The 13675-nt window shown below is 35.1% G+C and overlaps 1 protein-coding gene across 11 annotated transcripts in view; it reads left to right on the forward strand.

The window, feature by feature from the left end:
* RALGAPA1 (Ral GTPase activating protein catalytic subunit alpha 1) overlaps positions 1 to 13675 on the forward strand; it is a 267907-nt gene that overhangs the window by 72666 nt on the left and 181566 nt on the right. For all 11 annotated transcript variants that reach the window (XM_044232090.1, XM_044232095.1, XM_044232088.1 and 8 more), the window contains exon 11: positions 3390 to 3587. In XM_044232090.1, the coding sequence (XP_044088025.1) occupies positions 3390 to 3587 (198 nt within the window). The remainder of the gene's footprint in view (positions 1 to 3389; positions 3588 to 13675) is intronic.

The following is a 13675-nucleotide window of genomic DNA, read 5'->3' on the forward strand; positions in this document are numbered from 1 at the left end:
CTCTCTCAAAAAAAAAAAAAAAAGTAGTTGTTCTGTAACTGTTGAGGGCCAGATACTTTATCATTGCTGCCTGAGGGCTAACATTTATTTCTAGAAGTTAGGTCTTGAGATAATTTGTTAACATAGTTGATGATGTTATTTTAAGGGCCAGTGTAATGATTCTGAGTTCTGTCTTAGATTAAGGTATTTATATTGTTACATGTCTTTAAAATCAAGATAAAATTGTAAAGTATAGATCCCCAAATCATTTGAAATGATTAAATTGTTCTCCATACCCAACAGAATAGGCATAGATGCACTCCAGGCATTAATCCCCTATTTTATAACTAAACCCAGTGTGCTTTATGTTGTCATTACTTGGAGACTACAATGAGGAGCCCTCAAGTATTTTGATATGAAGTAAATATAATATATCAATAGTTTAACCTTTAAGTAGACAGCACAGATTTTTCATATATATATATATGCATATATATAATTCTATATATAGATATTATGTATATAATTTTTTCCCCTAAAGTCATGTTAAGGCAGTGGATCACAAACTGTGGTCTTAGGCTTCTGGGACATCTCCAGGACTTTTTCAGGTCCATGAGGTCAAAACTATTTTCATGACAGTACTAAGATTTTATTTTTTTCCCACTGTCATTTTCTCACAAGTGTATGGTGAAGTTTTCCAGTTATCTCTGGATCTAATACAGTATCACATATGGTATTAGAATGAATGAAGAAGCAAGCAGATAAGAATCCAACTGTCTTTTATTAGGCTAAGCATTAAAGATATTTGCAAAAATGTAAAGCAGTGTTACTCTTATTTTAGAATACCTGTGATTCTTGTTAACATCTGGTAGAGTAGGGGTTCTGAGACCAAATTGCAGACCATTACTTTAAGAAGACAAAAATTCCCAGGTCTACTAAATGCTCACTGTACCTGATTAAATCTTGAAGAAGTATCCATGACAATCTGGGTTGGTTAATAATAAAGTAATATTAAAAATATCAGAAACCAACATGTTTTGTTACTGTTTTTCACTAAGGAGAAAATCATAGCTACTAGTAAATCACATCCCACTGGTGAAGCCAGTTGTTAGAAAACTGGATCAGATTATCTTAAGCTAAATACCATTAAATATTGGATTTTTCTGTCTCTTGTTTTGATTCATTCTCCATGTAGTTTTTGGTTGTGTAGTAGTTTTATGGTCATGGAATCAGAACTGGAGATGACTTCATGTAGGTCAGTTTCTATAGACAAAATTTGCTGAGTTCATAGATTCAGAAATATTTTTTGAATGATACCTTGCCTTATTTTTGGTTAATATTGATGTCTGAGTGGTGCTTCTTCATAGGAATAAAGTGCCAGTATATGGATTTGAATGTTCTGGTTTCTGTGACAGTTATTTCTCATCGTAAATGTATATATTGGCACTCTGGTTTTTACGTATCAGTTTTTTATACCATGGCTAATATCGGTCTTTCCTTAAGATCCATATTTAGTGTGTTGGCAAAGTCAGACTTTGGGACTTATAAGGAGAAAGGTTATACATACCCTGGACTTCAGTAAATTCATCAAGCCACTTGGGATATCGTGTGACAATTTATGCATTAATAATAATTAATATCTTTAATTAATATATTTATATCTTCGCTCTGGAGATTACTAATATTTTTTAAATGATTAAACTTTGTGTTTTATATCAGTTTTAGGTTCATAGCAAAATTGACCAGAAACTGCAGAGGGTTTCCACGCCATTTTTTTTTTTTTTTAAAGATTTTATTTATTTATTTAACAGACAGAGATCACAGGTAGGCAGAGAGGCAGGCAGAGAGAGAGACAGGAGGAAGCAGGCTCCCCGCGGAGCAGAGAGCCTGATGTGGGGCTCGATCCCAGGACTCTGGGATCATGACCTGAGCCCAAGGCAAAGGCTTTAACCCACTGAGCCACCCAGGCGCCCCTCCACGCCAATTTTTAAAAAGTTAATTTTTCAGTATCTGAGAATAGAATTTTTTTGAGATTGAGATTTTTTTTTTCTTATATCCTGAAACTTTTTAAGGAAGACTGAGTTTTAATTATAAAACAATTATTCTTAGAGCAGACACTGATGATCTAAATCATGCCATTGACTATTAGGCTGCTACAATATGAGAGTGAGAATTTTGGAATGGGTTTGTTAGATGAAAGAAAGTAACAAGTAATGTAGATTGCCAGGGGTTTAATAATTATCAAACTACATTAAATATCCTTTGATATCACACATTAACATTTCATCATTATCTTAGAAAGCTGATTTTCTTGGCTAGTTTCATTCAGATAAAGTGATTTGAGCCCATGATTATAAGTAACTGTATCTACTGACCGCTGTGTAGGAGAACGTGCCAGGTTTTTAGGTAAATGTCTTGTGACTTTTAGAGTTGAAATTAATCAGTAGTGGTTGTAAAAGAAAAATTTAAAAGCAATTTAGTTCCCTTTTTTTTCCTTTTGGTAAAGAGAAAGTCCAGTGAAAATGTTAACCCATGAACACAAACATACATGATGAAAGGAATTTAGATTGTGAGATGGAGTACTTTTACTGTTTTATTTTTGCCTGTCTGAATTACATAAAATTCTTTTTTATTGTGAAAATACGGTATTTTTGTGATGAAGAGAATATTTACTTTTTTAAAAAAATTAACGCAACCTAGAAAGGACATGAAGGGAAGAGTAATTATAAGGAATTCCTTTTAATTAAGTATTTTGCCTTATTATTTATCTTATTATATATTATTTATTACATATAAAATGAAATAAAGCTGAAATCTTATGTGCTGATAGTTGCCTTTTTATGTAATTTGTATTACTTCTTGGAATCAGATTTAATTTAATCATCAAAATTTATTTTAGTAGTAGTAAAAAAAGTAAGTTACAAATATATGATTTATTATGAAAAGTGCTATTTACATTGAACTTTCTAGGAGCATAGTTACTTCATGAAGCAAGGAATATTCTCATTCTGAGCTAGATAGTACAAGTTAAACAAATCTTTGCTTTTGCACTTGAAATCCATGTCTATCTACCAAAAGCATTTCTGATTTTTTTTTCTAAGATTTTAATTTTAAGTAATCTCTATATCCATTGTGGGTCTTGAACTCATGACCCTCGGATCAAGAGTTGCATGCTTTACTGACTGAACCAGCCAGGCACCCCTACATAAATACATAGAAAGTATTTATATGTCAGCATATTTACAAATCATTTGGAAACAAAAGGCTTTTTCTGACAATGGGTTGGTTGACTTTGTATCTTTAAAAATCAATTATATCATACTTTATAACAACATAAAAATATATGTCTTAGTGGTTTGTGGCAAAGTAAAATGTATCATTCTGTGTGTTATCTTTTCTTTTTCCACTAGGCATTTTTATTACCGATTTGTGAAGCAGCAGCTATGAGAAAAGTGGTAAAAGTATATCAAGAATGGATCCAGCAAGAAGAAAAACCTTTGTTTATGCAAGAGCCTGAAGAAATTGTGATCTCTTCTTCTGACTTACCTTGTATTGACAATGTCACAGACCATGTTATTTCAATGGAAGAAGGAGAAAAGAGAGAAGAGGTAAATTGATAAGACAATATATATTTTACTATAAGTTTAATAGATTAGATTCTCACAAATGTGTAATAACATGTTAACATACATATACTTAATAAATGGGAAGTTAAAGATACCTTTCAGTATATTTTGCAACTTAAGTAATATACCAGTTACCACAGTACCCTTTCCTAAAGCTCTTTGGTGTCACAACTTTAAAAAATTAATGTTGAGATAGTATGCTGATTCTTTAATTCATTGTGTAGATCAAAATTAGATGCCATTTTAAAAGGTGTAATATTTGAGACTGATAGGAGGATGGCAGAGTATGGGCAGGTCCTGAGCTCACCTCTCCCATGGATATACCAAGACTGCAACTACTAAAAAAGAACTCTTACTGAGAAAGACTTGAAGACTAAGAGACCAGCTCTTGCATAGCTAAAGATAAAAAGAAAAAGCCACAGGGATTCTGGCTGGTTTAGTTGGTAGAGCGACTCTTAATCTCGGGTTTGTGAATTTAGGTCCCATGTTGGGCATAATGGTTACTTAAAAAAAAAAGAAAAGATGGGGAGGGGAAGCACCTCGAGAAAGGTAAAGTATGGCAGAGGTACGGTCAGATTGGGAACCAAATCCCTAGTCTGGCAACCCACATCATAGGCCCAGAGATCCTACCTGAGAACCAAGGGATTTAAGCACCATGTTGTACACCCCAACTCTGGAGATCTGCACAGGAAAAATGAGAACCCCACAATGTCTGGCTTTGAAAATCAGCAGAGCTTAACTTCAGGAGCTTTGAAAATCATTGGGCTTACCCCTGGGACAACCAGAAGGCTATAGGAAACTGAGACAATGCTCCAATGCTCCAAGTTGTCCCATCCACAGTCTCACATACTCTCAGATCCAACACAGAGGCAGCAGTTTCCAGAGCACCTGAGATGTACTTAAAGGATATTTTTTGACTGATTTTAGGGCTTTCATTGAAGGGGCAGGGATCTGTAAGAACTTTCTTTTGGAAATAGAAACACTAATGGGCACTATTTTCTTGCCCTCATTTAGCCCAGCTAGTAGCTTAATGCTTAATGGCTCCAGTTCTGACATTCTCCACCTACCTTGCTAGCACCAGTCATCCCACCCTGGCATTCTCCTGCAGAATCAGCCCACCCCTCTCGTGGACCTTCTCGTAAACTGCTCCCACTTTGCCATATCCCCTGGGCAGCCTTGGCTGGGACTGGTGTCCCTCCAAAGTGACTCATGCCCTGGGGGACTGGTCATGTCCGCTAGCAATACCCACAGCATTGCGGGTGGGCCTTTAAGCCAGCCGCACCAGGGTCAACCTCCTCCCACCAGGGCACCCATAGTCCTGGCTGGGCATTGCAACCAGTTGGCCTTGGGGGGTAGCCCTGCCTATCAGAATACGAAGCAGTTAGAGCTCATTCAACAACTGAAGGGTGTTTACTGCACAGACATGGGACATACCTGGAGCACCTAGTTTGGGTAACTGGGGGAGGAGGGGATTGTGCTTCTGGACCCTACAGGGCATCTTCCACATAAGGCTATTACCTTTGAGACCAGGAAATGTAGCTGACTACTATCTAATACATGGAAACAAATGCAGAAAGTCAGACAAAATGAGGAGACAGGAATATGTTCCAAATGAAAGAACAAGAAAAAAAAAATTCAGGAAAATAACTAAATGGAAAGGAATCTACCTGATAGAGTTAAAAGTGATAGTCATAAAGATGCTCACTGAACTTAGGAGTAGAGTAGATAAACTCAGAACTTCAACAAAAAAAATAGAAAATTAAAAAAAAATCAGATCTGAAAAATACAATAACTCAAATGAAAAATATACCAGAGGGAATCAACTAACAGGGGAGAGGGTGCAGAAGAATGGATCACTGATCTGGAAGACAGAATACTGGAAATCATCCAACTTGAGCAGCAAAAGGAAAAAGAATTTTATATAAGATAGGGTGGAGAGACTTCTAGGGCAACATCAAAAGTATTAAATTTGCATTATAAGGGTCCCAGAAGAAGAGAGTTAGAAAGGGGCAGAGAACTTATTTGAAGGAATAACAGCTAAGAACTTTTCTAAACTGGAGAAAGAAACAGAAACATCCAGGTTTAGGAAGCAGAGATAAATAAGATGAACCCAAAGATGTCCACATTAAGACACATAGTAATTAAAATGTCAGAAGTTATAGAGAATTTTAAAAGCAGCAAGAGAAAAGCAACTTACATGTGAGGGAACACCTACAAGACTCTCAACTGAATTCTGGCAGAAACTTGCAGGCCAGAGGGAATGGCTTGTGTATTTAATATGCTAAAGGAAAAAAATCCTACAACCAAGAATACCCAGCAAGGTTATAATTCAGAACTGGGGAAATAGAGTTGCTCAAACAAAAGTTAGAGTCTTCATCACCACTGCAGCAGCCTTATAGGAAATGTTAAAGTGACTTTTTTATGCAGAAAAGAAAAAGCCATAACTAGAAGTAAAAAATTTATGAAATAAAACATTTCACTAGTGTTGGAAGATCGGGGAGGGACAGTAGAGTACTCCCCAAGCTGAGAAGACACTTTGAGACTGGAAATCAAAGAAGGCAACTCCATATGGTTTACAGAGTTTTATTCAGGGTTGTTTACCGATGAGGGGATGAAAGACATGATGATCCAGATGCTGTACAGCTATCCTCCACAAAGTCTAGGCCTTAGTCCATAGATTTTATAGAACAAGAGATATGCAGAAGGGCATTATTATGTGATCAAAGGGTTTGCATGCACTTAACCTTTTAATTAGATCTTGTGGTGCCATCTGTGCATCAGGGAAGATAAAGACTGCATCATCTCTAACAGACTCATGGGCGGTCAAAGCAAGCTTCCCCTACCCCAGGCTTGGCAGACATTTCTAAAGTAGCCCCAAGAGAGGTCATCAAGCAAATACGAACAAGGTGGAGAGCCATCAGTGGAGTCAGGATTGTTAGCACTCCTACAACTGGTAAAAGCAAACATACAATAAAGGAAGTATGTCAGTCACTTTAAAAGCTAACATGAAGGTTAAAAGAAAAAAGTGGTAAAATCAACTATATTTACAGTAACTACGTAAGGGATACACAAAATAAAAACGTAAAATATGTGTCAGATACATAATACGTGGTGAGGGGGAGGTAAAAATGTACAATCAACTATATTTATAATAACTAGGTAAGGGATACACAAAATAAAAACATGTAAAATATGTGTCAGATACATAATATGTGGTAAGGGGGAAGTAAAAATGTAGTACAATTAGAATGTATTTGAGCTTAAGTGACCAACTTAAAATAGATGACTAACACATAGGGTGTTATACATGGACCTATAGTAGCCATAAACAAAAAACCTGTAATAGGTAAACAAAAAATAAAGGATTCCAAGTACAAAACTGAAGATTGTCATTAAATTACAAGAGAAGACAGCAAGAAAGAATAAAGGAACAGAGAAGAATTACAAAAACAGCAAGAAAACAATGAAAATGGCAGTAATAATGCCTATCAATAATTAATGTACATGGACTAAATTTTCAATCAAAAGTCATCAAAATTTATTTTAAAAATTTCAAAAATAATTGAATAGATTAAAAAAAATAAACCAAGACCTGTTTGTATGCTGCCTACAAGACACATACAGACCAAAAGTGATGGGATAGAAAATATTATCTATGCAAATGGAATTGATCAATAAAGTTGTATCAGACGCAATAGATGTTGAAATAAAGACTGTAAAAAAGACAGAGAAGGGCATAACATAATGATGGAGGGAGCAGTCTAGCAAAGGAATATAATATTTGTAAATCCATATGCCTCTAGCATGGGAGTATCTAAATGTATAAAGTAGATATTAACAGACATAAAGGGAGAAATTGACAGTTATACAGTAATAGTAGGGAACTTTAACACCCCACTTACATCAATGGATAGATTGTCCAGATAGAAAATTAATAAAGAAATAGTGACTTTGAATGAGGCATTAGATCAGATGGACTGAAGTAAATATGTACAGAACATTCCATCTAAAAACATCAAAATAACATTTTTTTTTAATGCACATGGAACATTCTACAAGATAGGTCACATATTAGGCCACAAAACAAGTCTCAGTAAATTTAAGAAGATTGAAATCATATCAATCATCTTTTCTAAGCACAATATTAGAAAACTAGAAATAAATTAGAAAGAAAAAACAAAGACATAGAGAGTAAGCAACATGCTACCCAATAAGCAGTGGGTCAGTGAAGGAAAAAAAATACCTTGAGGAAAAAAAGAAATACCTTGGGATAAGTAAAAAGACAATATTCCAAAATCTTTGGAACATAGCAAAAACAGTTCTAAGATAGAAGTTTATATAAATATAGGCATACCTGAATAATCAAGGAAGATCTCAAATATACAATCTAACCTTATGCCTAAAAGAACTAGAATAAGAATAACAAAGCTCAAAGTTAGTAGAAGAAAGTCATAAAGATCAGAGGAAAAATAAATGAGACTAAAAGTACACTAGAAAAGATAGATGAAACTAAGAGCTGGTTCTTTGAAAAGATGGACAATATTGATAGAACATAAGCCAGACGCATCGAGAAAAAGAGAGAGGACCCAAATAAATAAGAAATGAAGAATGAGAAGTAGCAGCTGGTTAGAGGAATACAAAGGCTTATTTATAAGACACTATTACAAAAAATTGCACACCAACAAATGGGACAGCCTAGAAAAAGTATAAATTCGTAGGAACATACAGTGTTTCAAAACTGAATCAGGAAGACATAGAAAATCTGAACATTGCTAGTAACAAAATTGGTTTTGATAATCAAGAAACTCCTAACAAACAAGAGTCCAGGACTAAATGGATTCACAGTTAAATTCTATCAGGCATTGATATCAGCCACAGCAACTTCTTTCAAGATATGTCTCCAAAGGAAAAGGAAACAAAAGCGGAAATGAACTTTTGGTACTTCATCAAGATCAATAGCTTCTGCACAGCAAAGGAAACAGTCAACAAAAAAGAAGAGGCAACCCACAGAATGGGAGAAGATATTTGCAAATGACAGTACAGACAAAAGGCTGATATCCAGGATCTAAAAAGAACTTCTCAAACTCAACACACACAAAACAGATAATCATGTCAAAAAATGGGCAGAAGACATGAACAGACACTTCTCCAATGAAGACATACAAATGACTATATGAAAAAATGCTTATCATCACTAGCCATCAGGGAGATTCAGATTAAAACCACATTGAGATACCACCTTACACTGGTTAGTGAAAAGAAGGGACATCTGTACTCCAGTGTTCATACCAGCAGTTCATACCAGGTGGAAAGAACCAAGATGCCCTTCAGCGGATGAATGGATAAGGAAGATTTGGTCCAAATACACTATGGAGTATTATGCCTCCATCAGGAAGGATGAATACCCAATTTTTGTATCAACATGGACAGGACTGGGGGAGATGATGCTGAGTGAAATAAGTCAAGCAGAGAGAGTAAATTATCATATGGTTTCACTTATTTGTGGAGCATAAGAAATAACACGGAGGACTTGGGGAGATGGAGAGGAGAAGGGAGTTGAGGGAAATTGGAGTGGGAAATGAACCATGAGAGACTGTGGACTCTGAAAAACAATCTGAGGGTTTTGAGGGGGCGAGGGATGGGGAGTTGGGCCAGCCCTCCAGTATTTTGGAGGGCATGTATTGCATGGTGCACTGGGTGTGGTGCATAAACAATGAATTCTAATACACTGAAAGGTAATTAAAAAAATAAAAAATTTTAAAATATTCCATCAGGCATTTAAGGAAGAGTTGATGCTTGTTTTTCTCAAACTGTTCCAAAAAATCCAAGGGTAATGAAACCTTCCAAATACATTATGTGAGGCTAACATTACCCTGATAGCAAAACCAGACAGAAAGAAAACTATAGAAACTATACACCAGTACCCTTGGTGAACATAGATGCAAAAATCCTCAACAAAATAGCAGACTGCATTCAGAAATACATTAAAAGAATCATTCATTATGTTTAAGTGGGATTTATTCAAGGGATGCAAGGATGGTTCAATATTTGCAAATCAATCAGTGATGCACCATATTAACAAGGAAGGGTAAAACCCATATCATTTCAATAGATGCAGAAAAAGTACTTGACAAAATTCAGGATCCATTTATGATAAAAACTTAACAAAGTGGGTTTAGAGGGAATATACCTTAATAAAGATCATATATGAAAAACCCATGGCTGACATCATACTCAATGGTGAAAAATAGAGCAATTCCTCTAAGATCAGGAATAAGACGAGGATGTTTACTCTTACCACTTTTATTCAACATAGTTTTGGAAGCCCTAGCCACAGCATTCAGACAAGAAAAGAAATAAAAGGCATCCAAATTATTAAGAAGTGAGACTCTCACTGTTTACAAATAACATAGTACTATAATAGATAACATTAAAGATTCCATCAAAAAACTGTTCAAACTAATAAATTCAGTAAAATCATAGGATACAAACTTAATATACTGAAATCTGTTGCATTTCTATATATTAATAACAAAATAGAAAAAGAAATTAAGAAAACAATTCCATTTACAGTTGCATCAAAAAGAATAAAATACCTAGGAGTAAATTTTACCAATAAAGTGAAAGACCTGTTCACTGAAAACTGTAAGACAATGATGAAAGAAATGGAAGAAGACACAATGGAAAGATATACCATGCTCATGGATTGGAAGAATTAACATTGTTAAAATGTTCATACTTTCCAAAACAATCTACAGATTTCACTGCGATTTCTATCAGAATACCAGTAGCAATTTTCACAGAGCCAATAACACTAAAATTTTTATGGAACTACAAAATACTCTGAATAGTCAAAGCAGTCTTGAGGAAAAAAAGAATAAAGCTAGAGGTATTTCAACCTATACTATACACTCCTGGATTTCAAACTATACTATAAAGTTGTAATAATCAAAACAGTATGGTAATGGCACAAAAACAGACACATAGATCAATGAAACAGGACAGAGAGCCCAGAAATAAACTCATACTTACTTGGTCAATTAATCTGTGACACCGGTGGCAAAACATACAATGGAATAAAGACTGTTTCATCTGGTGTGGGATTTCAGTGGTGTGGGAAAACTGTACAGTTACATGTAAAAGAATGAAACTGGACCACTTTCATACACCATACACAAAAATAAACTCAAAATGGATTAAAGACCTAAGTGTAAGACCTGAAACATAAAACTCCTGGAAGAAAACATAGATTTATGCTCTTTGACATGTGTCTTAATAATATTTTTTTGATCTGCCTTCTCACAGAAGGGCAACAAAAACAAAAATAAGCAGTCGGGACTACATCAAACTGAAAAGCTTTTGCATAGCAAAGGAAATCATCAGCAAAATAAAAATGCAACCTACTGAATGGGGGGATGTATAAGGGCTTTATATCCAAAATACATAAAGAACTCCTACAACTCTACACCAATAAAACAATCTGATTAAAAAATGAATGGAGAATCTGAATGTACATTTTTAAAAGAAGCATACAGGGCCAACAGACACATGAAAAGATGCTCAACATCACTAATCATCAGGGAAGTGCAAATCAAAACTACAGTGAGATACCACCTCACCCCCCATCAGAATGGTAGTCAGAAAACAAAACAAAAAAACGAGTGTTTTTTAGGATGTGGAGAAAAGAACTCTTGTTCCTGTTTGTGGGAATGGAAATTGGTACACTATGGAAAACAGTTGGAGATTACTCAAAAAATTACAAATAAAAATACCATATGATCAGCAATTCCACTTCTGAGTATTTAGTTGAATGAAAACACTAATTCGAAAAGATATCTGCACTCCTGTGTTCATTGCATCTTTATAGTAGCCAAGATTCGGAAACAACTAAATGTCCCATGAGTAGATGAAAGGATAAAGAAAATGTGCTCGCTCTCTCTCTCTGTCTACATACACACACAAACTTGAACATTACTTAGCCCTAAGAAAGAATGAATCTTACCATTTGTGGCAACATGGGTGGACCTAGAGGGTATTACGCTGAGTGAAATAAGTCAGGGAAAGAGAAATACCATATGATTTCCCTTGTATGTAGTTTACAACAAAATAAATGAAAAAAGAAAATGGGAACAGACTCATAAATACAGAGAACCTGCTGGTGGTTGCCCGCGGGGTGGGTGAGATAAGCACCTATTTAGGTGAAGGGGAGTAAGAGATACAAACTTCAAGTTATAAAGAAGTTACAGAGTTACAAAGGATAGCATAGAAAATATAGTTAATAGTATTTTAGTAACTTTGTAAGGTAACAGATGGCAATTGCACTTAAATTATGGTGATGAGTTTGAAATGTATATAAATGTTGAATCACTATGTTGTATACCTGAAACTTACATAAATATTGTATATCAATTATACTTCAATAAAAAAGTATAAAATATAAAATTATGGTACTAGGTAAAAATGAATGTTGTAGTACATATTTCTTTTTTTTTTTTTTTAAGATTTTATTTATTTATTTGACAGAGAAAGATTACATGTAGGCAGAGAGGCAGGCAGAGAGAGAGAGGAGGAAGCAGGTTCCCCGCTGAGCAGAGAGCCCGATGTGAGACTCGATCCCAGGACTCTGGGATCATGACCTGAGCCGAAGGCAGCAGCCTAACCCACTGAGCCACCCAGGCGCCCTGTAGTACATATTTCTTAAGGATGATTACCGAACTACAATTTCCCCTTACCTGTCTTATTCTAGGAGTTGGGTAGTTAAACCAGAATATTCTGAATTCTTTCTTGTAAGGTTTTGTATTAGTGCTCATTACAGCATAGAAAACATCCTTAACTGTAGAATAAACTGGTCTGTGATAAGAAAGGCTGGAGTTTACTCATAGAGGAGAAAAGATGAGGGAAGACAGAGTGGAAGTGAAATTTTAGTACCTGGTATCATTTATTCTTTAAGTGTAAGTCAATTCTATTTTTTTTTTTTTTAAGATTTTATTTACTTAGTTGACAGATCACAAGTAGGCAGAGAGGCAGGCAGAGAGAAAGGAGGAAGCAGGCTACCCGCTGAGCAGAGAGCCCAATGTGGGGCTCTATCCCAGGACCCTGGGATCATGACCTGAGCCGAAGGCAGAGGCTTTAACCCACTTAGCCACCCAGGCGCCCCTGTAAATCAATTCTTGTCGTTCAATTTTTTAATCCTTCTCATAGGCCAGATTCAAACGGAAAAGTTGGGGCATGTGACATGGACACAAACAGAAAAACTCAATCTGGATAGAAATGATTTGGTAACTTTTTTTTTTTTTTTTAACTTTGGTGGTTAATTTAATCTCATCAGTTGATTAACAGGATATTAACATATGAATGAATAGGCCACATTCTTCAGGGATTCAGTGAATCAATATATATGCATGTATGTAATATATAGCTATAGATATGTATCTATATGGGTCTCTATATAGATATATATATATAGTTATATAGACTCCTTCCCTATTTCTAAAAAGAGAAAAAACTAACTAAGAAATATAACTAAATGTAACTGAGAAATATAATTGAAGTAGTTTAAATTTAAAAATTTAAAAGTTTAGATTTACCATGTAAATTAGGAAATAATTATAGTTCTATTTTTTATTCATCAATTAAAACATTCAATTTTTGCATCAGTGTAGAAAATAAACCTATCAATTTAAATAATTTCTTTTCCCTCAGTTTTTGTCATAAATTTATAGCTTAATACTGAGCTTACCCTATGTCATTTACTATTCTTAAATAAAAAGACACATACAAAAATAATACATTTACATACCTAATAAATAAATACAACAAATAAATAAACAGTGGAAAGGAGGGAAAAAGGAAAGAAGAAAGAAGCCTGGTGATGTAGGTGTGTTTTTTTTTTTTTTTTTAAGATTTTTTTTTTAATTTGACAGAGAGAGATCACAAGTAGACAGAGAGGCAGGCAGAGAGAGAGGTAGAGGGAAGCAGGCTCCCTGCTGAGCAAAGAGCCTGATGCGGGACTCGATCCCAGGACCCTGAGATCATGACCTGAGCCGAAGGCAGCGGCTTAACCCACTGAG

This window comes from Neovison vison, chromosome 13, assembly GCF_020171115.1.
Source record: "Neovison vison isolate M4711 chromosome 13, ASM_NN_V1, whole genome shotgun sequence".
In the NCBI taxonomy this organism is placed as follows: domain Eukaryota; kingdom Metazoa; phylum Chordata; class Mammalia; order Carnivora; family Mustelidae; genus Neogale; species Neogale vison.